General features: G+C 46.0%; 1 protein-coding gene across 1 annotated transcript in view; it reads left to right on the forward strand.

The window, feature by feature from the left end:
- BAZ2B (bromodomain adjacent to zinc finger domain 2B) overlaps window positions 1-26,430 on the forward strand; it is a 914,692-nt gene that overhangs the window by 624,347 nt on the left and 263,915 nt on the right. The window contains exons 27-29 of the mRNA XM_030210692.1: window positions 4,862-5,105; window positions 6,455-6,517; window positions 14,412-14,556. Of these exons, the coding sequence (XP_030066552.1) occupies window positions 4,862-5,105; window positions 6,455-6,517; window positions 14,412-14,556 (452 nt within the window). The remainder of the gene's footprint in view (window positions 1-4,861; window positions 5,106-6,454; window positions 6,518-14,411; window positions 14,557-26,430) is intronic.

The following is a 26,430-nucleotide window of genomic DNA, read 5'->3' on the forward strand; positions in this document are numbered from 1 at the left end:
ATTATTGTCTACCAAATTATTAAAAAATACCCGATAAACCTAACCATTCAACACACCATACATACTCACTCACCCTTATCAAACTTACTCATTTATTCATAACAATTTAAAATACCTATTTTGTATCACCGTTATCTCAAGGGACATTATACAATTACTTATACTTAATGGAAATCTCCTCTTTTCAATCAAATGTCCTTATATCTTTTAATTTATCTCCAGCAGCGTGCTTAACACAAGTCTTTTGAGCACTCATACATCAACGTCCATTAGGAGCAGCTGTAATCCCTCCAATTGTATCACTTGAGAAAACAGGTCTCATACTTTCTTATTTTCTTCAACCTTTTATTCAAAGGTAAGGGACCGGTTCTCAACACAATCCCCTTCCTTAGTTTCAGTTTGTCAACATCCTCTTCAGCGTAAACAAGCTGGTTAGATCTCGTAGCGATATGGGTTATAACATCGTGACCCTACATGTACATGTTTCGCTCATCCAGAGCGTCCTCAGGGGTCAATTCCTAAATAGACAACATAAACATTCAATTTGTATCCCACCATTCAAACCACCATTTCAAACCAAATTCATTCAACTCACCGGCTATCGCTGGTTGCTGGGAACTTGAGAGATCAGTTGCCCACAGGGTTGTCTGCCTGACGCCCACACTTACACAAAAGCTAAACCAGGACTCCATATTTAAACACCAGCTCCAATTTGCTCAGCCACTCAGATTCCACTAAGCACAGCCCTTTAAACGCTTAACCACTCAATTTCTTTATTAAGGCCGTACGGTGTAACCATATTCCACTTGTAAATGAGCCACTGTTCCTTACGTAACAGCATTAAAGGGATATTACCCCCTTTGTTAGAATTAACTTGACCTAATACCACAAACCGAAGATCTTGTATTTCATGTCCTTTCATTTGCCAATGAGTTACAATAGCTGCCTCCCTACGACCTGTGTGAAGGGACCTGTGCGGTGATACAAAATAGGTATTTTAAATTGTTATGAATAAATGAGTAAGTTTGATAAGAGTGAGTGAGTATGTATGGGGTGTTGAATGGTTAGGTTTATGGGGTATTTTTTAATAATTTGGTAGACAATAATGTGATTTATTTATGTATGTTTTTGAATAAAGATGTATAATTAAAAGAAAGCGGTTGTTTAAGTAATTGCATATGAGCTAATTGCAACTAATAAAAAAAGTAATAGCCTAGTATAGGAGTATTATATATATATATATATATATATATATATATATATATATATATTAGGCATTTTCAAGCACATTAGTGTTACCTATAGGGAACAAGTAGTAACACTAACCAGCATGAAAATAGTATACATTAACATGCTTCATGTAAGGATGTTAGCAAATGTTAATGTAAGTGTTAACACTAACAACTATTAGTACTTGTGGTTGTGAGGTTGTTAAAGTGTTTGTACTGTATATTTCAGGCTTCAGTCCTTTAGAAACCTTTTTATAAAAAGGGAAATTTTTATTGTGATTGTAAATCTGTTTATCTTTTAGTAATCTATCCGGACTTTTTAAATAGGAAGAAATATAATATAGAGGAGCATTTTCAAATAAAACGTCCAAGTCAGAATTGGGACATTTAGCTCATTACGTCCAAAAAAAAATATCCACCTTAGAGCCATTTTCGAATGAGAAAAAATGTCAGGGTTTCCCATTCGAAATGACTCTAAGATGGCAGTATTTTTTTTTTTTTACATTTGTACCCCGTGCTTTCCCACTCATGGCAGGCTCAATGCGGCTTACATGGGGCAATGGAGGGTTAAGTGACTTACCCAGAGTCACAAGGAGCTGCCTGTGCCTGAAGTGGGAATCAAACTCAGTTCCTCAGGACCAAAGTCCACCACCCTAAACACTAGGCCACTCCTCCACTCCAAGATGTATAAAAAGAAGAGCCATTTTCCAAACTGATTCGTCCAACTTATAGACCCCCAAAAAACAGGCACAGGAACATCTGGCATGAGAGAAATGGCCACACAGATGTCCCTGCAGATCAGAGGGGCAGCCTAATGGTCAGTGCAGTGGACTTTAAACAATGGCACCCAGGTACAATTCTCACCTAACTGCTTTATTTTCTATTGTGAGCCCTCCAGGAGCAGAAAAAAACCTACTGTACCCAACTGTACACTACTACAGTATCCTTCAGGTATCCCCTATATTTAGTGCAGCAGGTAATTTGGGAGTCCTTTTACAAAGGCACACTAGCGTTTTTAGCACACACTAAAAATAAGCATGCGCTAAACTCTAGAGATGCCTATATATTCCTTTGAGTGTCTCTAGCATTTAGCGCATGCTAATCATTAGCGTGCACTAAAAACACTACCGCACCTTTGTAAAAGGACCCCTTGGTGGTTTTGAAGGGCTCACAATTTCCACCACAAATATACTAGTTAGAGTGTAATTTGGATCTGGATCCCCTTGTTCACAGTCCACTGCACTGACCACTTGGCTACTCCTGGGAGCTGCTTGCTGCTCTGTTCGGTATGCCCATAATACCTGATGCTGTCATATCGCCTAGTATCCCCTTTCAGTTTCAGTTCTTAGGGGGGGATGGAGGGTGACAGCATCCATTGGAGGATTATGGAGGGGAAACAATGAAACAGATCAGTGGAAAATGTAAACAGACTTTATTAATAAAATAGCATATAGAGTATCATAGGCGTCGGTGGCCCAACGGCTTGGGGAGGCTAAAGGGGGTGGGGTTAGGGGTGGTGCCAGGGATGGGGCTTACATCCATAATTAGACAACACAGAAAAAAAAAGTAAAATAGTCACAATTAATACCTTTTATTAAATTTAGATATTAGATATGTACCACATGTCAAAGAATAAAGTGGTTGCTCAAAGCATATATTAACCAATGTATACTATTCAAAAATGTTATCAATTATTAAACACTATTTCCATCCATTTCAGTAAGGCCAACACACAATCCCTCAACCACAAACATTGTGCACAAACATGCAAAAACACACTCAGAACCTTACTGTACCATAACAGCACTAACTCCGAGGACTCAACGAGCAAGAACATTATGCATGAAAAGGCAGCACTATAAATATTACACTGGGCAGACCTTAATATACCACCCATATGGAAAACACAGACCGTCAACAATTTGAAACAAGGGATCATAACATCACAATTCTTCATGTACAGCCACAAAACAACCTTTTAGGGTGGATAGTGTTCATAATGAGCTCCTTTTATTAATGACCAGTTAGAGATAAGAGTTTTCAATTTTGGCACAGCATATGTCATCACAAGAACAAAATATAAGAAAACCAATGGACTGCATTAGGGGCTTATAGCCCATTTAGTTATGTTCAAACAAAAGAGATCTGCATGAAACAAAATATTTTTATTTTAACTTATAAAACCTCTCTCTCTGCCCCAATCCAACACTGCCCCACTGTCTTACCCCACACCACCATCCAACATCTGTCCCCATCTTTCTCTCCTCCCTTCATCATCCACTGCATCAGCACCCCTCTGTTTCTCCTCCCTCACCAGTCACCATCATTTCCTATTTCACAAAAAAAAGTCTTAAGAATTGCTGAATGAAGCATCTATATATTTTCATAATCGGGTGACCAAGCAGTACCATGTGTTAATGCATTGCTAAATCTCCTCCTAGGACTCTCGTTTACAACCACCCTCTCCTGTTCAGCAAAGCAAATGAGACCCAAATACTCCTCCCGCTCCTTCCCCCTCCAACACTTACCAGCTTGCTGGATCCTCCACCTCCCTCCCTGGCTCGGTTCGTGACTGACTGAAAAGAGCCGCATGCTGCAACACTCAGGCTCATAGTCTGCTGCCCGAACATATGGTGCAGGAAGTTACAGGGGGAGGTTCCGGCAGAGCCGGTAAGAAAAGAAGTGAGCGGGCTCAGTGGAGGATAAGCACCAGCAGAAGATACAATCTTGTTAATGGCTGAGGCAGGTGGGGAAGGTCACGGTTGGGCCTCTTATACGGGGCGCCTATGTAGAGTCTACAGCCTGAGACAGGCCATGTTTTTTCCAGCTGCTACTGAGACATGAGGGTGTATGACGGTTTCTGCATGTCATCATCTGTCTAAGTTATATGGCTCGTGCTGGTTTTTTTGAATTCTAAGCCTATGAGACAAAATTTTTTGTTTCCTGAGCATTAATTGTTACTGGTACACATATTTATCAGAAAGTGTTTATAGCAAGAATCACTGAGTAGCCCCTGACGCAGCCCTGCTAGGTGAAACCCGGCCTGTGTCGGGCAGTATACTCTATATGCTATTTTATTAATAAAGTTTGTTTACATTTTCCACTGATCTGCTTCGTTGTTTTCCATCTTGGAGTTTGCGGATCGCTTGCCTTGCTGTTTTCTTGGATTATGGAGGGGTCCAGCCTTAATCCATCCAGTAGTCATCTGGTCATTCAGAGCATCCTTTTTTCACTTGAATGTGATTGAAACAGGTCTAGATAAAAACGTACTTCTTTTTAGACTTGGACATGTCTTCCTGCTCCATTACTGCTGAAAGACGTCCTAAATTTGGGGCTGCCCAAAGCACTGCCCTTCGTTATTTGCACAAATTCAGTGGAAAACGTCCAAATTCTGCCTTTTTGAAAATTATGTTTTAGACGTTTTCAGCAGATGGACATTGGCCATTTTGAGATGTCTGTCTGCTTTGAAAATGAACGTAGTAAAATCCACTTGTCTTTTGGATTGGGAACCACAGAATTAGAAAAATATATATATATCATTCTAGTTTATCAATATTCTAAATAGTCCTGAGAAGTCTGCTTTCATTCTAAAATTTATTTTTATAGCCATTTACTCATTCTGTATTTTAAAGGCTTAGAATCATTCATGCTAAGAAAACTGGCAAAAAAGACAGTGCCATAGGAGGTGATGTAGGAGAAGAGCAGCATTCATTGGGTACACCAGCTCCTGGTCGCAAGCGGAGGCGAAAGGGAGGAGATAGTGATTTTGATGATGATGATGATGATGATAGTGAAGATCAGGGAGATGAAGATGAGGAAGATGAGGAAGACAAAGATGACAAAAAGGGAAAAAAATCTGAAACTTGTGAAGATGAGGTATTGTATGAGAATTGTAATTTCTTTATTAAAAATGTAAATTGCAAATAAAGTGCTGAACGTACCTCTGACCTGTCCATGTTCCTCCCATATCCACACACTCCTAACAGTTGCCCGCTAAAGGATTTCCACTCTAAGGGTGTCTTTTATGAAGTGGCAGTAAGCCCAACACGGGCTTACCGCTTACTAATCCAGAACTACCGCCGGGCTACTGCAGCAGTCCAGCAGTAGTTCCCAGCGCGTGCTGGTGTTTACCCGGTGTTAATCGGACAGTGCCGCGCGCTACTTGGTTACCGCCAGGTTAGCAAGGGAGCCCTTACTGCCACCTCAGTGGGTGGTAGTAAGGGCTCCCCCTGAAATGGCTGCATGGCCATTTATTAAAAAAAAAAGGCAGTCTTTTACCCGCTGCTGTAAAATGGGGCCTCAGTGCGCAGCTTTGTAAAAGAACCCCTAAGGCTATAGAATTACAACTAAGTGCAGTTACGTGTGTAACTGCAAATTAGTGTCACTAGGACCAATTAACTCCAGTTATAGCCTGTTGTAGTGAGTGCCAATTAGTGGCACTATTCTATAACCTATGTGCACAAGTTTGCGTGCTAAGTGCAAAAATATGTGCACAAAATTATAGAGGGGCCCTTTTACAAAGGCATGTAAGGGCCTATGCACATGCAACTTGCATCAAATCGGTATTACCACCCAGCTAGTGCATTTGCCTGGCAGTAATTGAATTTGGCACACGCCGAAAGCTTGCAGTAGAAAATAATTTTCTATTTTCTACCGCAGGGGCGTTCCCGGCGGTAATCGGCAGTTGGCGCGTTGTGGACAGTTATCGCGCAGGTAACACATGAGCCCTTACTGCTAAGTCAGTGTGTGACGTTATAGGCTCAGGCCCTAAATAAGACACGCGCTGTTTTTAATTTTGCCTTTTTATCCAGACATGGTGGAGAAATGGTCCAATACATGCGCCCACACTACCGCAGGCCACTTTTAGGCGTGCCTTTGTAAAAGAGCCCCAGAATGAGGTGGTTGATGTTTTCAGGTTTCAGATTGAGCTGTCATTTGATGTTAGGCAATATGAGCCCTCTCAGTCCCCTAAAATTATTAGCGAGGTAACGCTATGTATGTAATATTGTTTTTGATATGCTTCATGCCAAAAAGTATATTAAGGCATTGTACAGTTTTAAGCCTGTCTGTACACACATGCAGAAAAGGGGGATTTCAAGAAACACTGGTTTAAAAAACTACTCAGAAATGTTACTTCCGTTTTAAGGAATTGTGTGCGAGTTCTTTCCATTTGTACTACTGATTAGTAGTAGGTTTTCAGTGATACTTTATGTATATGTTCATAGGATGATGGAGATCAAACAGCTAGTGTTGAAGAACTGGAAAAACAGATTGAAAAACTGATAAAGGTAATGTTTTTCCATTCACCCTTAGCTTTAGTTTTCATGTCTCAGCCTGCCTGTCTGACATTGCTGCCTGGATGCCTTATCGCAATCTGAAACAAACATTTCAAAGACTGAACTTCTTATCTACCCCCTTAAACCCACCTCTCCTCTTCCCCCATTCTCTGTCTCTGTGGATAACATACTTATCCTCCTGTCCCATCAGCTCGTAATCTTGAGGTCATCTTTGACTCCTCTCTCTTTCTCTGCACATATCCAACAAACTGCTAAAACCCATCATTTCTTTCTCTATAATATCACCAAAATTCAACTCTTCCTTTCTGAGCATACTACTAAAACCCTTATCCACACTCTTTATCACCTCATACTTAGTCTACTGCAACTTGCATCTCACAGGTATCCCACTAAGCCATCTCTCTTCCGTTCAATCTGTTCAAAATTCTGCTGCACGACTTATATTCCATCAGTGTTGCTACGCTCATATTAAACCTCTCCTCAAGTCACTCATTACTCCCTATCTTTTATCTGCATACAAGTCCTCTTATTGACTTACAAGTGCATTCACTCTACAGCTCCTCAGTACCTCTCCATTCTTATCTCTCCCTACACTCCTCCCCGGAAACTTCATTCGTGGAGTAAATCTCTTGTACCTGTACCCTTCTCCTCCACTGCCATCACCAGACTTTGTTCCTTTTATCTTGCTGCACCGTATACCTGAGTCAGTACGTCAAGCTCCATTTCTGGCCGTATTCAAATCTAGGCTAAAAGCCCACCTTTTTGAGGCTGCTTTTAACTCCTATTTATTGTTTCAGTACCCATGTCTGTTTTATCATTCCCACCATAATAATTCCCTAATACCTTATTTGTCCTGTTTGTCTGTCTGGATTAGATTGTAAGCTCTGTTGAGCAGGGACCATCTCTTACATGTTTAGTGTACAGCACTGCGTACGTCTAGTAATGCTATAGAAATGATAAGTAGTAGTAGATAAGGTTCAGGAGGCTGCCACACTCATTAGGAAGCATTGTGACACACTTAAGACTCTCCAGACCCACTTCTGATCCATCCTCATCTCCCAGGAGATAGCGAAGCGCTAGGCTATGGAGGTCCCACTACTCTCACAGACATAGATATCTTCCACCCACCTGCGTCTCTCAATCCAGACAGGGACCTTACTTTTGCACCATATCGCAACAGGTCCAGAAAACCCAAGCCACTCTGAAGCCAAGACCAGGGGCAGGGTTTTGACTGCCTCCAGGAGAACGTACCTGAAGTCCTGGTATCCATTCTGGATGACTTTCCAATTGGAAGGGGGCTAAAATTGTTTTCTAACAGATGTCCTCTTATAATCTAAGACCAATGGGTTCTCAAAATAGTTCAGATGAGTTACCATCTTCATTTATTAGAATGACCTCTAAATTGCTCCCGAGAGCTTTAAAATTCAGCTCTCAGCATCAGGACATAGTTACAAAGGAACTCTTTCCTCCTGCAGGCCAGTAAAATCAAACCCGTTTCACCAGGGTAAGGAGGGCAGGATTTTAATGAAAGTATTTACTAATAAGAAAAGAGACGGGAGGATTCCACCCCATCCTAGACATAAGGACCCTGATCAAGTAGCTGAACAATCAAAAGTTCAGGATTGTTTCCCTAGGCTCCCTAATGCCTCTCCTCCAAAGAGGGAACTAGTTATGTTCTCTGGACTAAAAGGATGCATATACCCCCATAACAGATACATCCAAGTCATAGGAAGTATCTATTATAGAGAAACACTACTACCAGTATTGTGTTCTGCCTTTTGGCTTCCCGTCGGCTTCTTGCAAATTTCTGGACAAGCAGGGAAGGACAGAGTTGTACCTTCTATGTTTGGAAGACTGTTAGGATGTTGAAATCTGCCTTTACATAAAATGTTTGAGATTCATATACTTGGCAGGTAAGGACAGCATCCTGGCAGTCTTGAGTCAAGTGCTTCTCCCTCAAGAGTGGTCCATGGACAATGAAGTCATTCGCAAGATCTTTGAAGAGTAGGACACTGCCTCGATCAACCTTTTTGCCACTCAGTTCAACAAGAAACTGCCTCAGCTCTGCTCCAGGATAGGGTCACATGGCAAACTAGCCCTGGATGCCTTTCTCCTCCATTGGGAACAAGATGTTCTGTATGTGTATCCTCCAATTGCCCTTATAGCAAACGCCCTTCTGAAGCTTAGCCAAAACTAGGGAGCTATGATCCTAACAGCTCAATGTTAGCCAAGACAGGTTTGGTTCCTGCTTTTGCTGGATCTTTCCATCAGAGGTCCAGTGAGACTTCAATGTTTTCCAACACTGATCACACAAGAGCAGGGGTATTGTTGCATCCCAACATCGAGTCCCTAGGCCTTATGGCTTGGATGCTTCTCTAAACTTAACTGACACTACCTCTCAGATGTTTCCTGGTTGCAGGGCCGCCAAGAGAGGGGGGCAGGGGGGGACAAAATTCCCTGGGCCTCCAAGGGGGGCCCGGCGCCGCAGTCCCTCCATCCACCCCCCTCTGTCCACCACCAGGCCAGGCCCCCCTGAATTCAAATCATAGCACCTCACCTCGACCTCGCTCCGTATGAAAGAAGCACAGCAGCGGCAGTCTGAAGATTGCCTTCCTTCGGGCCTTCCCTCCCTGTGTCCCGCCACATGGTGCAGCCATTGGCAGTAAAGAAAACAAACATTAAAAACAGTTTATAAGACAGGTCCTGCGGATGAAAAAAAAAAAACACATTTGAGGGCCCTCTTACTAAACCATGGTAAAATTTGCAGTTACTGTATATTAATGCAGGATTTTACCATATGGTAGCTTCAAATTTTATGAGGCACCTTTTGGGAGTGTTCCCACTACTTTTTTTTTTTTTTTGGCAGGTCATACATTAATATTCCCATTAGCTCATAGCCAGATCATACAGTAAGTGCAGTGCTCTACCTGGATAATTCTTAGTGTTTAGCGCACACTTTTAGTGTACGCTAAAAATGCTAGCATTCCTTTGTAAAAGACCCGCTTAGTTTATTTGAAGCCCAATTTATAAAGACAGCATAGGTGCCTATCTGCCTTTATAAAATAGACTTATAGAACCAGGCCTTGTAGTGCATAAAGGAAGGTAATTTTATAACAGGTTGCCTGGGTTAAGAGTGCAGGAAGGTGTATATTTCTTTTCTACTTTCTAAAGACACCAAAATGCCTATTGTGAAGAAACAGTTTGTTTTAAGCCTGTAAACTGTATTGGATATTTTCCTCTCTGAAATATGTCTGACATGTATTTCTCCTGTTTGGCCAGCAGATGGTGCATGTTTATGCTTAAAGCTGTTACAGAGGACTGACTTCTCTTTCTTTTACTTGGCACACAGATAATAGGAAGTGTCTTGCAGTAATGTAACCAGTTTTTATTTGAAACTTGACTGTTCTGGGCTGTGATTGGCGTGGAGTTTTGAAATTACCCAGCAGATGCTGGCTGTTGCTTCAGTTTCAGCCCAGGGGAACAGAGGGGGAAATCTCTTTGATGAAGTTCTGTGTGTATATATATATATATATATATATATATATATATATAAGTGTTTAGTGTTGTTATTGATCCATATTTCAGCTACCTGTTATTATTTGCCAATTGCACTATTTTATTCCACTGTTCAATATTTTTAAAGAGAATAAACCTAATTGTTTGTTCACCTTGTTTGTCTGGACTGATAAAGGATCCTGGTGATTTGTGTATTGGGTCTGTGAGTGCTTTGTGGGAACTGTGGGACCACTGGGAGTGTGGCTCCAGTAACCTAGAAATCACTGGGGAAAATTTGAGAGCGGGAGACTCGCCCAGAGGCGGTTGTGACCCAGTTGGTGTGAGCAGGATGCTAGTGTAGAGCACGAGCGGCATGTGCAGGCGGACCTGAGCTTTGCTGGCAATAAACCCTCTAAGTGGCCGCGGGGTAACCCCAGGCGGGTGACTAGGCAGTTCATGACAAACTTTTGTCCTTTTTTTGGTGGCAGCGTGGTGGGATATTCAGACTCGGTACATGGAGTGAGGGGTCACCATCCACTGAGTGGTTTAAGCGTCTTTTTTTTTTATCTGTAATTTCCAGACACAGAGCACAGTGAACAAGTGCATTAGTAAACAGGGTCGCTTTCCTGTTCAGTGTTTTTTTTTGGTAGTGTTAGGAGATCAGCAGAGTGATGATGGCGACTGGCAGTGGCCAGCAGACACTGGAGATGCTGTCCTAACACAAGAGCAACCAGATGACCTTAGTGGGGAGAAACTGCAGGACCAGCCTGTGCAGAGCTGTTCTGTGGGGAGAGCAGACCCCTTATGGGAAGAGGCCTGTGAGTTTGCAGAGCCAGATGCCACACCAGCTGAGATCTGGCAGATCTACATGGAAGAACAACAGTGGAGAGAGGAAAAGGAAGACCAACAGCAGCGGGAAGAGCAACAGCAGCGAGAGGAACGGGAAAAGTGACAGTGGCATGAGGAACGAGAGTTCCAGCTGCAGAAATTAAAGATGGAGGTTGAAATGGCTCATATCCAAATTTCCAACCCACCCCTGCGCCAAGGCCAGAGACAGGATCCACAGCCTGGATCGGACCCAACTTGCTTTCACAGTTTGATGATACCAGAGGTATCTAACTGCCTTTGAAAAAAATTTTTGCCTCAATGAGATCCCTCAGAAAGACTGGGTGTGCTATCTGGAAGGAAAGCTCACTGGTAGAGCACTTGAGGCATTCCAAGGACTATCCACGGAGACGTGCTCCCAGTTTTGAGGAGGTACGCAAAGCTTTGTTGAACCATTATGCTATTACCCTGAGACCTACAGACTAAAGTTCTGGACTTTGCAAAAGGGCGCGGGTGATACAGCGAGTTTGGGATTCAGCTAAGATACCAGCACCAGCGGTGGCTCAGTGGAGCAGAAGTTAAAATCCTGGAGGACTGCCAAAACATGATGTTCCTGGAGCAGTTTCTTCAGCATTGTCATCCAGAGGTGAGAAAGCATGTTCAAGAACACCAGCCCCATACTCCAGAGAAAGCAGCTGAGTTGGCTGCCATCTTTATGGCTAACCATCCCTGGTTGGCAAAGAGAAGCTGTCCTTAATCCACAGCAGCCAGGATCTAAGAGCAGCCAGGGCCCTAAGCCAAATATTCCTGCAACCTCAGAGACTGTCAGCAAACCTTCCGATGTTCCCCAAAATCTTAGACTATAGGCATGAACATCCTTGTTTCCAGTGTGTGTGTACAGGACATTTCAAAGCAGATTGCCCAGATAATCCCAAGCCTGCACTAAAGAGCATTTCAGTTCCTGCACCTAAACTGGCGGCTTTCGTGGGTAGCTTCAGCACCACGAAGAAGGCCTGCATAGTTGCCGCAGCACAAAAAGTTGCTGGTCATTCATCAAGCAAGGAAGCAGATGAATTTCCACAACACTACAGCACTCCAGTAACTGTGAACCAGACCCAGGTGGCTGGGTTTGTGGACACTGGCTCTGGCATGACTTATTACGACCAGAACTAGTGCTAGAAGATGCTATTCTACCAGGGCACACTGCGGAGGTAGTGTTAGCCAACAGATCCATGGAGACTGTACCCATTGCTCGAGTATTCCTGGATTGGGGTACCAAGCCGGGATACAGAGAAGTAGGAACAATGAAAAACATGCCAGTAACAATACTATGTGGGACCGACATGGGTTCAATGAAAATTACCCTTGATAGTGGAGTCAGCATTTCCGCTATGATGACCTCTAGTCAGGCCAGGTCAGCCCATCAAGCAGAAGAAGCAGAGATGACTTCTCCAGTTCCAGATCCTGAGCCAGGATTTCACCCAGTAGAGAGACCAGTTTCAAGTACGGAGTGTAAGCAAAGTTTCAGTTGCCTGAAATTATTGTCAAAGCAGCATAGAATCCATTCAGGGAAGAAACCGTTTACATGCACTGAATGTAGAAAAAGCTTTATTCATAAATTGCAGCTGACAAAGCACCAGAGAATACACAAAGGAGTAAAACCATTCACATGTGCTGAGTGTGGTAAAAACTTCTGTCAGAAGATACTTCTCACGATTCAGAAATTGAAGCATACGGGACTAAAACTGTTAGCATCTACTGAGTGTGGTGAAAACGTCTATTATAAGCACCAGAAGGGCAATGAACATGGCAAAGCTGATGGCCTCTCCAGGAAGGAAAAGCCAGAACCGCCCTGACACTGATCTATCGAGACCCGATCTGCAGTCTGTGGAGGCCACAGTCTGAGGTCTCTCTCTCTTAAGGGGGATGTGTGAAGGAACAGTGTGTTTTAAGCCTATAAAATGTATTGGATATTTTCCTGTCTGGTGGACCTGAGCTGTGCTGGGGATAAACCCTCTAATTGGCCACAGGGTAACCCCAGGCGGGTGGCTAGGCATTTCTTCACACCTTTATGAAGTATTGCTGGAACCAAGTGTAAATGATAGTGGATTTTATAAAAGCACATGTGTGAATTGCAACTTTGCCTGTGTTATACCCAAACTCCATCCCTGAAAATGCTTACATTTGGGCCTTGTTGCAATTGCGCTTACTTGTAACACTTGAGATAATTTTATAAAAGCCCTTAAGTTTGTGCAAAATGGAGATCCATATGCTGAAAATTTTATATTATTACCCCCTACATGTGTTCTTGTTTATTTTATAAAATACACCAGTACATCACAACTAGGGTTACCATATGGCTCCAGAAAAAGGAGGACGGATTGAGCCAGCCGGGTTTTACTTCCATTGCTTTCCATTGAAAGCAATGGAAGTAAAACCCGGCTGGCGCAATTGCTTTCCATTGAAAGCAATGGAAGTAAAACCCAGCTGGCTCAATCCGTCCTCCTTTTTCTGGAGCCATATGGTAACCCTAATCACAACTATGCCCACAGGAACACCTACACATGGTATACATATAAGTATGTGCTGTCTTGTCACCATGTATGCTTATATGGAAACAATCGGCGATGTACGCACACCAGCATGGAGTGGAGGAGTAGCCCAATGGTTAGTGCAGTGAGCTTTGGTCCTGACGACCTGGGTTCAACTCCCACTACAGCTCCTTGTGACTTGGGCAAGTCACTTAACTGTCCATTTCCCCAGGTACAAAGAAACTTAGATTGTGAGCCCTCTAGGGACTGAGAAAGTACCCACTTATAATGTGTACAGCACTGCGTACATCTAGTAGTGCTATAAAAATGATTAGTAGTAGGTGCCAAGAATACACACATAAATGACTAGAATACCAGTATATATGAGTGTGTGTTTTCATATGGCTGTGTTCTATTCTATAAAATGGCACCTAAATGCAATGGCACATAGGTTGAAGGTGGGCCTAGACATGGATGGTATCTGAGCAGAGGGCATATTTATTTACAAATATTATAGAATGCTGTAAATTATGTAGTTTATGTAATTTATGCAGTTTCAACAGTCTAGGTGCGAGCATTTACACCAGCTCCATGGCTGGTATAAGTGGTCGTGCCTGAATTTTACATGCATACTTGCCCTGCTGTACTTGTATTCTATAAAGGAAAGTAGGCACCTACTTTCCTGTATAGAATAGGCTCTAAATAGGCACCATTTTGAGCCTAATATAAGTGCCTCTTTATAGATTTACCTTCATACTGTTGGCACAGTGACCTATACGGATAGCAACATTGGATATACATACTAATTGATGGGTTTTATATCTACAGTCACTGCACTGGCTGAATATTTACCCCTAAGTTTATAGAGGTACGATTTCTTGGTGGTATGAGCCATTCTGAATACATCACTGCTATTAAAACTTGATAAACGTATTATATGTGTAACTGAGAAGATAGTAAAAAGAATTAGTGCATTGAAATAATGTATATGACTTTCATTAGTAAATTTTGATCAATTTGTTTTTACTTAATAGCAACAGAGTCAATATAGAAAAAAGTTATTTGAAGCTTCCCATTCTTTACGGTCAATGATGTTTGGTCAAGATCGTTATAGGCGCAGGTACTGGATTCTGCCACAGTGTGGAGGCATTTTTGTAGAAGGAATGGAAAGCGGTGAAGGTAAGGTGCAATAGTAATTAGATTGGTTTAATTTATCAAATAAACCTATACATTTTTATAAGCTTTGAGATGTAACAAATATATGAAAGATAACTACTTTGTTCTATAATAAGAGTTGTTTTGCATATCTCAATATAAAAAAAATATTTTTGTTACCTGCATTACCTCTGATTGAATTTCAACTTTGTTAAGTTTAAAAACAATCGCTGCAAGCAGACCACAAAAAAAGTTGCAACTATTTGTGGTCTGTCCAAGGACAGCATAGTAACATAGTAGATGACGGCAGAAAAAGACCTGCACGGTTCATCCAGTTTGCCCAAGAAAATAAATTCATATGTGCTACTTTTTTTATTTGTACTGTCCTCTTCAGTGCACAGACCGTAAAAGTCTGGCCAGCCCTATCCCCGCCTCCCAACCACCAACCCCGCCTCCCAACCACCAGCTCTGGCACAGACCGTATAAGTCTGCCCAGCACTATCCCTGCCACCCACCACCGGCTCTGGCACAGACCGTATAAGTCTGCCCAGCACTATCCCCGCCTCCCAACCACCAACCCCGCCTCCCAACCACCGGCTCTGGCACAGACCGTATAAGTCTGCCCAGCACTATCCCCGCCTCCCAACCACCAACCCCGCCTCCCAACCACCAGCTCTGGCACAGACCGTATAAGTCTGCCCAGCACTATCCCCGCCGCCCAACCACCAGCCCCGGCACAGACCGTTGGGAGGCGGGGCTAGTGTGGGCAGACATATACGGTCTGTGCTGGGGCTGGTGGTTGGGAGGCGGGACTAGTGCTGGGCAGACTTATACGGTCTGTGCCGGGGCTGGTGGTTGGGCGGCGGGGATAGTGCTGGGCAGACTTATACGGTCTGTGCCAGAGCCGGTGGTAGGTGGCAGGGATAGTGCTGGGCAGACTTATACGGTCTGTGCCAGAGCTGGTGGTTGGGAGGCTGGGTTGGTGGTTGGGAGGCGGGGATAGTGCTGGGCAGACTTATACGGTCTGTGCCTGAGCTGGTGGTTGGGAGGCGGGGATAGGGCTGGCCAGACTTATACGGTCTGTGCACTGAAGAGGACAGTACAAATAAAAAAAGTAGCACATATGAATTTATCTTCTTGGGCAGACTGGATGGACCGTGCAGGTCTTTTTCTGTCGTCATCTACTATGTTACTATGTTAAACAATATGCAGGTAGCTCTGTATAATATAATAAAATTATTTGTGAGTTCTGACATGCACTTGCAGATTTCCATATAAATCTTTAGCTGCTTAATCACAGTGTACCATATCTCCTACATAGATGTTGATTTAGCCTCTCTTAGGGCCAGATTTACCAGTGTGCTACCATATTAGAGCACATTAAAGCTGTTAAATGCACATTCCAGTTAATATTTAGCCTGCAGTGGTCAGTGATTTTTTTTAAAAAGCTGACAGCCGCTGGCAGAATTAGCCCCAGATGTTCAGTGCCTGGCCATCAGACCTCATGTAGGTCCTGCCCAATATTCAAACTACTCCTTGATAATCCTATCCTGGCCCCAGATACTTTTGTAGGCCCTGGCTGAATATGGCCAGGACTTGCATAAGTATATGCAGGTCCTCTGCCTCTACAGTCCCACCTCCCTCCCCCCATAAGACCCTCCTGGCCTACCTGGAAGGTTCCTGGTGGTATAGGCAAGCTCACTCGATCCTGCCCATTGCAGGTCTGGCCATAAAATGTCCAGTACTACCCATAGCAGCATATAGTACCATGAGCACTGAGAGACTACATTGGCTGGACTCACAAAAGGCAGGAATGAGTGGGCATTGCTCCTATCCACATAGCAGCCCCCCCCCCCCCCCCCCACACAGACTACAAGGGACCTTGCAGGCAGGCCCAGGGGGCCTGTAGGAGTGGGGTCAAGTTAGGGGGCTCAGGCCCTGGTATGTCATCTTTGCTGCCCAGTTAACTTTGTTGCTAAAGTTAGGACAGCCTTTATGCTATCCTAAATTTAGCCATGGAAATTGTTTCAGTAATTTTTATTAACGGTATATACAGGGTTATAACATCAATCCACAAAACCATCTAGATACAACAAAATCCTGCTTCCATAACATCAAACCACACTCTTTTCCAGTTTCTCCCTCCTAAAAACCCCCTTTTGTCCTCCCCCCACTCTCGCTGCATGCTCTCAGAGCATTAATAATAAGTACTCTCCCATACCTAACCCCCAAACCCAATCCCAAGTTCCCCCCACCCTCACAACTCCCTCCCCTCTCCCTCCTCTTCTTATCTACTAGACCATAGAATAATGGAAGTCTCTGCAGAGTTCACAGATTCAGCAGTTGTACTCTTGCTGTCGGAGTGAGAGTCTCCCAAAATGGGGGACCACCTGTTTTGAAATTGCTGTATTCCTAGTTGAGAGATCTTGTAGGTTGCTATCTGTTCCATGTGAAGAAGAGACACCATCTGGGTGCACCATTCCTGGATTGACGGGGACTGCGTTGTAAGCCAATCGAGAAGAATAGGGATTTTTGGCCATAACAGTTGCTCTCTGCACAAACTCCTTGTATCCCTTTGGGATCGGTGAACCCAGTCTTGGTCTACCAAATAGCAATAATGGGTCATAACACCAGCTTGTTGACCATTGTCGTGATATCTGCTGGAGGAGATTTTTCCCAAAAGGAAACTACCTTCGGGCAGGACCAAAACATGTGGGCTAACGTTGCGCCTTCCATTTTACACCATACATGCCCCATCAGGGGACAAGCCATGTGAAATGCTCGCCTTGGGGGCACATGTAGTCGTAAGGCAAACCGGTATTGCAATTCCCAATGTCCTGCCAACATGGAGGTTTTGCTTAATGACAAAACGTGCTCCTTAAATACCACCGCTGGCACTGCGGTAGCCAGGTCCTGACTCCATTTTGTTGCATACACTGCAAAGTCTAATTCTGCCATTGTGTCTCGGATATGACGATGATGAAACGCCATTGACGCTCTTTGTTGTGCTCCCAATGAGATGGCCGAGGCCATCTCCTCCCTCATATCTTCCATTAGATCTTCCCATGGTAAGCTAGATATATAATGTCTCAGTTGGCAGTAGTGAAAATAGTCTGTTGGCAACACGGTACTGTTCTTGTAGTTCAAGAAAAGTCTTAATTCGACCTTCTTCTGTTAAAGCGTGGCATAAATATTCCAGCCCATGTCTCCGCCATCTATCAAACACTTTGTAGAGCGACCCAGGCTCAAACTCCGGATTGTCACAAATCGCCAGGTATGGAGTGACTTTGGGTGAGAAACAATGACCCTTACATAGGCAGCTCCACGCTGCTGTAGCTGTTGTTAAAATTGAGGTTTTCTGTAATACCACCGGGATGTATTTTCCACAACCATGTAGGTAGCAACTAAAATGGGTCTGCTCAAAAAAGTCCAACTTGATATTAGTGGCAGAGAAGTCAGTTGTTTTGCAGAACCAATCATTGAGATGCCTCAAACCGCACGCCACTGTTAAGTATCTCACACTCAGCAAACCCAGTCCTCCATATTCCTTTGGTATCTGAAGAATCAATAAAGGCAGCCTTGGCCTTCTTCCTCTCCAGAGAAATTTTTGCAACATTTTATTCAGCTGACTTTCATCTTGTTGAGTAAGGTAAATGGGCAAAGTTTGAAAAATATTCAACCAGTGGGGCACAATCATCATGTTATATAGCGCTATTCTCCCCAGCAGCAAGAGTGGGTATGCTTGCCACACCTTTAGCTTGGCAGCCGTGTCCTCTAACAGCTTATTCACATTTAACACATATAATTGTGATAAGTCGTGTGGTATCTGCATTCCCAAGTATTTATTTTTCCCATCTGCCTTTGCCAAAGCCCTGTTCTTTGGCCCCTGAATTTCTTCACCCTGTAATATTGGTAATATTTGGGATTTTTGTAAGTTTACCTTAAATCTTGATATTAAACTATAATGTTCCACCCTATCTAATAATATTGTCAGAGAAGCAGACGGAGTATCCGTCACCACCAACAGGTCATCTGCAAACACCAAAGTTTTCACTATCTCTCCACCCACCTCAATCCCAGACATCCCCTTTTCCCGTTTTAAGGTATGTAACAATGGTTCTATTGATATCAAAAATAACAAAGGGGATAGAGGGCACCGTTGCCGAGTACCACGTCTAATATCTATCTGCTCCGTTCGTATGCCATTAGTTAACAACGAGGCTTTGGGGTCTGAGTATAGAGCCTGAATCGCTTGCAGGTACCAGCCTTTGATGCCCAAGAACTGCAACACCCCAAGCAGGTAGTCCCAACTCACCCTATCAAAAGCCTTTTCTGCGTCTAGGCTTATGAGTACTGCAGAAATGTTTGGCTCTGAGCCATTGCCAGTAACAAACGTCGTACATTAACCACCGATTGGCGCCCTTTGACAAATCCAACTTGTTCTGGGCCTATTAGCTGGGGTAAACACGTCACTAACCGGTTTGCTAAAATGTTGGCTAGAATCTTAACATTTAGGTTCAATAAAGAGATCGGGTGGTACGAGTCCACCCGATCTTCTGGGCGGCCTGGCTTCAGAAGTAGTGTTATTAGTGCCATATTGTCATGCAGGGGGATCTTTCCATCCTCAACCACCTCCTCTAGGTATGCATGTAGTGATCCTAAGGCTTTTGGGGATAACAACTTATAAAACTCACCCGTAAACCCATCCGGACCCGGGGCCGAGTGTCTAGGTAACGTTTTAATCGTTTCTTGCACTTCTTTCCCTGTTATTGGTGCATTCAAGTTTTGCATCTCTTGTGGGCTCAATCGTGGCAATCCTTTAATGTTAAATATTCTTCTAATTCTGCCTTCCCTGGAGAGCTATGTGATTCATATAACTGGCTGAAATGGTCCTTGAAGATCTGTGCCACTTTTTCGCTACTATTTTGTATAGTACCTCCACAATCTTTTATAGCTGAGATTACTCTATTCCCCCCCCCCCCCCCATGACTTTACTACTCATGCTAGCATTGTGCCTGTTCTGTTTCCAAACCTTTGGAATCTATACTTGCGATAAGCGCTCTAGTAGCTCTTTCTTGCAATAATGAATTTAATGTTATCTGGGCCACTTGTAATTGTTCACGTGTAATTTTGTTAGGAGTGTTAATATATCTGTGCTTGGTCCTCCTGACTTGTGCTTCCAAATTAAAAATGGCTGCTGATACCTTTTTTTGTAGGACCTTGTACAAACGCTGTCACCTCTCCTCTTAACACTGCCTTAGCTGTTGACCAAAGTAAAGTGGGTTGCTTTTCATGTTCCTTATTAAAATGCATAAAGTCTTCCCGGGCATCAGCATTTAAAAAGGAGATAGAGCAGCTTTTAAACTAGAAATGTGGGGAAGGCCGACAGTCACTCAAAAGCGCATGGTTCGGGATAAGGTACCTTTCAAAGATATCAACAAAACAGGGAAGATAGGGTTTCCTGATAGTGAGGTTGCAAAAGAGACCATAGTAGATCAGCAAGCTCATTTTCAAAGCACTTAGCCTCCCAAAGTTCCATAGAAACCTATGGAACTTAGCCTCCCAAAGTGCTTTGAAAATATGCCTGCAGGTGTCCCAAAATAAAAATCAGACAAAAGATTGCAAATTAGTACTGTCAAGTACTAAGCATGATGTAAATAGGAGCAACAAACACACTTTGAAATGTCTATATGCGAATGACAGGAGCCTAAGAAATAAGATGGGAGAGTTAGAATATATTGCACTAAATGAAAAAATTAGATATAATAGGCATCTCTGAGACCTGGTGGAAGGAGGCTAACCAGTGGGACACTGTCATATGGGGGTACAAATTATATCGTAGTGATAGGGTGGATCAAATTGGTAGCAAATTATATCGTAGTGATAGGGTGGAGGGGTAGCATTGTTTCTCCGAGGACAAGCAGGCTGCTTGTTCTCACTGATGGGTGACGTCCACGGCAGCCCCTCCAATCGGAACACTTTCCTAGCAAAGGCCTTTGCTAGTCCTCGCGCACCAATGCGCACCGCGCATGCGCGGCCGTCTTCCCGCCCGAACCGGCTCGTGTTCGTCAGTCTACTTTTGTCCGCGCTAGGTACGGTCGTGTTACGCCATTCGCGCCCCTTAAGTTGACCTCGCGCGTCTCTCTTGACTTTTCACTAAAAAAAAAAAAAAAAAGGATTTCGGAAGAAGACCTTTTCGGTCTTTTTCCCTTTCCTCTATTTTCAGTTTTTGCCCCGTTAAGTTTCTTTTTGTCTTCGGGGTAGGCCCTTTTGAGGCCTCGGGTCGAATTTTTTCTCCCCCTCTTTTTGGTGCCTTACCGCAATTACGAGTTTTGATTTCGCCGGCGTGATTTTTCCGCCCATGTCATCGAAGTCTCCCAGCGGCTTCAAGAAGTGCACCCAGTGCGCCCGGGTAATCTCGCTCACTGACAGGCACGCGTCGTGTCTTCAGTGTCTGGGGGCTGGGCACCGCCCGCAGGCCTGTAGTCTGTGCGCCCTTTTACAAAAGTGGACTCAGGTAGCGAGATTGGCCCAGTGGAACGTTTTGTTCTCGGGCTCTTCATCTGCATCGGCACCGGGAGTATCGAGTGCATCGACGTCGACAGCGCACAGACCTCCGTCCTCGGCCGCGACTGCATCGAGGCATCGACCCTCTGCATCGGGGCTGAGACATCGGAAGGCTGCGTCGGCGTCACCGGGACCTCCACTTCTGCTGATGTCGTCGGACGGTGGTGCTTCGACTGGAGTGCAGGTGAGGGCTGTCCATTCCCCTGCTGGTGGTGGTGAGCCTTCGAGTGGGTCTCCCCCTACCCTGAGGGCTCCTGCGGTACAGCCCCCCCGAGACCGACCTTCTTCGGCCTCAGCCCCGAGGAAGCGATGGCTGGATTCTACGTCCTCCTCGTCGGTGCCAGGAAGCTCCGGTGACATGCTTCGTTCCAAAAAGTCGAAGAAGCATCGGCACCGGTCCCCTTCCTGTATCGGCACCGAGAGCTCTGGGTCGCCGAGGGAGTCGGCACCCAGTAGACATCGGCACCAACAGGACCGCTCACCCTCTGTTCAAAAGGTGTCGATGCGCTCCACTATGGACAGCCCGGAACAGCCTCCACGCCCGGAACAGACTCTGACATCGACACCTGCATCGGCTTCCACGTCTTTCTCCACAGCCGCTCTGCACGAGAGTCTCCGGGCCGTTCTCCCAGAGATTCTGGGAGAGCTGTTGCGCCCTTCCCCTCCGGTACCGGGGGTGCTTGCGCCTCCGGTACCGTCGAGTGAGGTGCCGGCTGGCCCCTTGCCCGGCGTGAGGTCTCCGACATCGGTGCCACGTGCGGTACCGACTGTGGTCGCCTCCCAGGAAGGCTCCACGTCGGCGGAGGGTGCTTCACCGGTGTGGACGCGGGAGTCTACCTCTCGACGCTCCCACCGTGGCCGTGGTTCCACGGAGTCGAGTCGGGCACGGCTTCAGACACAGGTTCGTGAACTTGTCTCTGATACCGATGGTGAGGCCTCGTGGGAAGAGGAGGAGGACATCAGATATTTCTCTGACGAGGAGTCTGATGGCCTTCCTTCGGATCCCACTCCCTCCCCTGAAAGGCAGCTTTCTCCTCCCGAGAGTCTGTCTTTTGCGGCCTTTGTCCGGGAGATGTCTACGGCCATCCCCTTCCCGGTGGTTGTGGAGGACGAGCCCAGGGCTGAAATGTTTGAGCTCCTGGACTATCCTTCTCCACCTAAGGAAGCGTCCACAGTACCCATGCATCATGTCCTCAAAAGACATTGCTGGCGAACTGGACCAAGCCATTAAGTAATCCCCACATTCCCAAGAAGATCGAGTCCCAGTACCGGATCCATGGGGACCCAGAGCTGATGCGCACTCAGTTGCCTCACGACTCTGGAGTTGTGGTTTTGGCCCTAAAGAAGGCTAAGAGTTCTAGGGAGCATGCTTCGGCGCCCCCGGGCAAGGACTTTAGAACCTTAGACTCCTTTGGGAGGAAGGCCTACCATTCTTCTATGCTCGTGGCCAAAATCCAGTCCTACCAGCTCTACACGAGCATACATATGCGGAATAATGTGCGGCAGCTGGCGGGCTTGGTGGATAAGCTCCCTCCTGAGCAAGCCAAGCCATTTCAGGAGGTGGTCAGGCAGCTGAAGGCGTGCAGAAAATTCCTGGCCAGAGGGGTGTATGACACCTTTGATGTTGCGTCCGGGGCCGCTGCTCAAGGTGTGGTGATGCGCAGACTCTCATGGCTGCGTGCCTCCAACCTGGAGAATAGGATCCAGCAGCGGATTGCGGACTCGCCTTGCCGTGCGGATAATATTTTTGGAGAGAAGGTCGAACAGGTGGTAGAGCAGCTCCACCAGCGGGATACCGCTTTCGACAAGTTCTCCCGCAGGCAGCCTTCAGCTTCTACCTCAACTGGTAGACGTTTTTATGGGGGAAGGAAGACTGTTCCCTACTCTTCTGGTAAGCGTAGGTACAATCCTCCTTCTCGACAGCCTGCGGTCCAGGCTAAGCCCTAGCGCGCGCGCTCTCGTCAGCAGCGTGCGCCTCAGCAAGGCCCCTCGGCTCCCCAGCAAAAGCAAGGGACGAGCTTTTGACTGGCTCCAGCAGAGCATAGCCGACATCCAAGTGTCACTGCCGGACGACCTGCCGGTCGGAGGGAGGTTGAAAGTTTTTCACCAAAGGTGGCCTCTCATAACCTCCGATCAGTGGGTTCTTCAAATAGTCCGGCAAGGATACACCCTCAATTTGGCCTCCAAATCTCCAAATTGTCCACCGGGAGCTCAGTCTTACAGCTTCCAACACAAGCAGGTACTTGCAGAGGAACTCTCCGCCCTTCTCAGCGCCAATGCGGCCGAGCCCGTGCCATCCGGGCAAGAAGGGCTGGGATTCTATTCCAGGTACTTCCTTGTGGAAAAGAAAACAGGGGGGATGCGTCCCATCCTAGACCTAAGGGCCCTGAACAAATATCTGGTCAAAGAAAAGTTCAGGATGCTTTCCCTGGGCACCCTTCTTCCCATGATTCAGGAAAACGACTGGCTATGCTCTCTGGACTTGAAGGACGCCTACACGCACATCCCGATACTGCCAGCTCACAGACAGTATCTGTGATTTCAGCTGGGCACACGTCACTTCCAATACTGTGTGCTACCCTTTGGGCTCGCCTCTGCGCCCAGAGTGTTCACGAAGTGCTTGGCTGTAGTAGCAGCGGCACTTCGCAGGCTTGGGGGTACACGTGTTCCCATATCTCGACGATTGGCTGGTGAAGAACACATCCGAGGCAGGAGCTCTACAGTCCATGCAGATGACTATTCGCCTCCTGGAGCTACTGGGGTTTGTGATAAATTATCCAAAGTCCCATCTTCTCCCAGTGCAGAGACTCGAATTCATAGGAGCTCTGCTGGATTCTCGGACGGCTCGTGCCTATGTACCAGAGGCAAGAGCCAACAACTTGTTGTCCCTCGTCTCGCGGGTGCGAGCGTCCCAGCAGATCACAGCTCGGCAGATGTTGAGATTGCTGGGCCACATGGCCTCCATAGTTCATGTGACTCCCATGGCCCGCCTTCACATGAGATCTGCTCAATGGACCCTAGCTTCTCAGTGGTTTCAGGCTGCTGGGGATCTAGAAGACGTGATCCACCTGTCCACGTATTGGTGGACGATTTGGTCCAATTTGACTCTGGGACGTCCCTTCCAAATTCCTCAGCCACAAAAAGTGCTGACTACGGATGCGTCTCTCCTGGGGTGGGGAGCTCATGTCGATGGGCTTCACACCAAAGGAAGCTGGTCCCTCCAGGAACGCGATCTGCAGATAAATCTCCTGGAGTTACGAGCGGTCTGGAACGCTCTGAAGGCTTTCAGAGATCGGCTGTCCCACCAAATTATCCAAATTCAGACAGACAACCAGGTTGCCATGTATTACATCAACAAGCAGGGGGGGACCAGATCTCGCTCCCTGTGTCAGGAAGCCGTCAGCATGTGGCTCTGGGCTCGCCGTCATGGCATGGTGCTCCAAGCCACATACCTGGCAGGCGTAAACAACAGTCTGGCCGACAGACTGAGCAGGATCATGCAACCTCACGAGTGGTCGCTCAACTCCCAAGTGGTGTGCCAGATCTTCCAAGTGTGGGGCACCCCCTTGGTAGATCTCTTTGCATCTCGAGCCAACCACAAGGTCCCTCAGTTCTGTTCCAGGCTTCAGGCCCACGGCAGACTGGCATCGGATGCCTTCCTTCTGGACTGGGGGGAAGGTCTACTGTATGCTTATCCTCCCATACCTCTGGTGGGGAAGACTTTGTTGAAACTCAAGCAAGACCGAGGCACCATGATTCTGATTGCTCCTTTTTGGCCGCGTCAGATCTGGTTCCCTCTTCTTCTGGAGTTATCCTCCGAAGAACCGTGGAGATTGGGGTGTTTTCCGACCCTCATCACACAGGACGAAGGGCCGCTTCTGCATCCCAACCTCCAGTCTCTGGCTCTCACGGCCTGGATGTTGAGAGCGTAGACTTTGCCTCTTTGGGTCTGTCAGAGGGTGTCTCCCGCATCTTGCTTGCTTCCAGGAAAGATTCCACTAAGAGGAGTTACTTCTTTCTATGGAGGAGGTTTGCCGTCTGGTGTGACAGCAAGGCCCTAGATCCTCGCTCTTGTCCTACACAGACCCTGCTTGAATACCTTCTGCACTTGTCTGAGTCTGGTCTCAAGACCAACTCTGTAAGGGTTCACCTTAGTGCAATCAGTGCATACCATTACCGTGTGGAAGGTAAGCCGATCTCAGGACAGCCTTTAGTTGTTCGCTTCATGAGAGGTTTGCTTTTGTCAAAGCCCCCTGTCAAACCTCCTACAGTGTCATGGGATCTCAATATCGTTCTCACCCAGCTGATGAAACCTCCTTTTGAGCCACTGAACTCCTGCCATCTGAAGTACTTGACCTGGAAGGTCATTTTCTTGGTGGCAGTTACTTCAGCTCTTAGTCAGTGAGCTTCAGGCCCTGGTAGCCCAGGCCCCTTACACCAAATTTCATCATAACAGAGTAGTCCTCCGCACTCACCCTAAGTTCTTGCCAAAGGTTGTGTCGGAGTTCCATCTGAACCAGTCAATTGTCTTGCCAACATTCTTTCCCCGTCCTCATTCCTGCCCTGCTGAACGTCAGCTGCACACATTGGACTGCAAGAGAGCATTGGCCTTCTATCTGTAGCGGACACAGCCCAACAGACAGTCCGCCCAATTCTTTGTTTCTTTTGATCCCAACAGGAGGGGAGTGGCTGTGGGGAAACGCACCATATCCAATTGGCTAGCAGATTGCATTTCCTTCACTTACGCCCAGGCTGGGCTGGCTCTTGAGGGTCATGTCACGGCTCATAATGTTAGAGCCATGGCAGCGTCAGTGGCCCACTTGAAGTCAGCCACTATTGAAGAGATCTGCAAAGCTGCGACTTGGTCATCTGTCCACACATTCACATCTCATTACTGCCTGCAGCAGGATACCCGACGCGACAGTCGGTTCGGGCAGTCAGTGCTTCAGAATCTGTTCGGGGTTTAGAATCCAACTCCACCCCCCTAGGCCCATGTTTATTCTGTTCCAGGCTGCGCTCTCAGTTAGTTGGATAAATTGTTAGGTCAATCTCAGTTATGTCCTCACCGTTGCGAGGCCCAATTGACCATGTTTGTTGTTTTGAGTGAGCCTGGGGGCTAGGGATACCCAAGTAGTGAGAACAAGCAGCCTGCTTGTCCTCAGAGAAAGCGAAAGCTACATACCTGTAGAAGGTATTCTCCGAGGACAGCAGGCTGATTGTTCTCACAAACCCGCCCGCCTCCCCTTTGGAGTTGTGTCTTCCCTTGCCTTTGTTTTGCTACATATGGGACTGACGAACACCAGCCGGTTCAGGCGGGAAGACGGCCGCGCA

This window comes from Microcaecilia unicolor, chromosome 7, assembly GCF_901765095.1.
Source record: "Microcaecilia unicolor chromosome 7, aMicUni1.1, whole genome shotgun sequence".
NCBI lineage: Eukaryota > Metazoa > Chordata > Amphibia > Gymnophiona > Siphonopidae > Microcaecilia > Microcaecilia unicolor.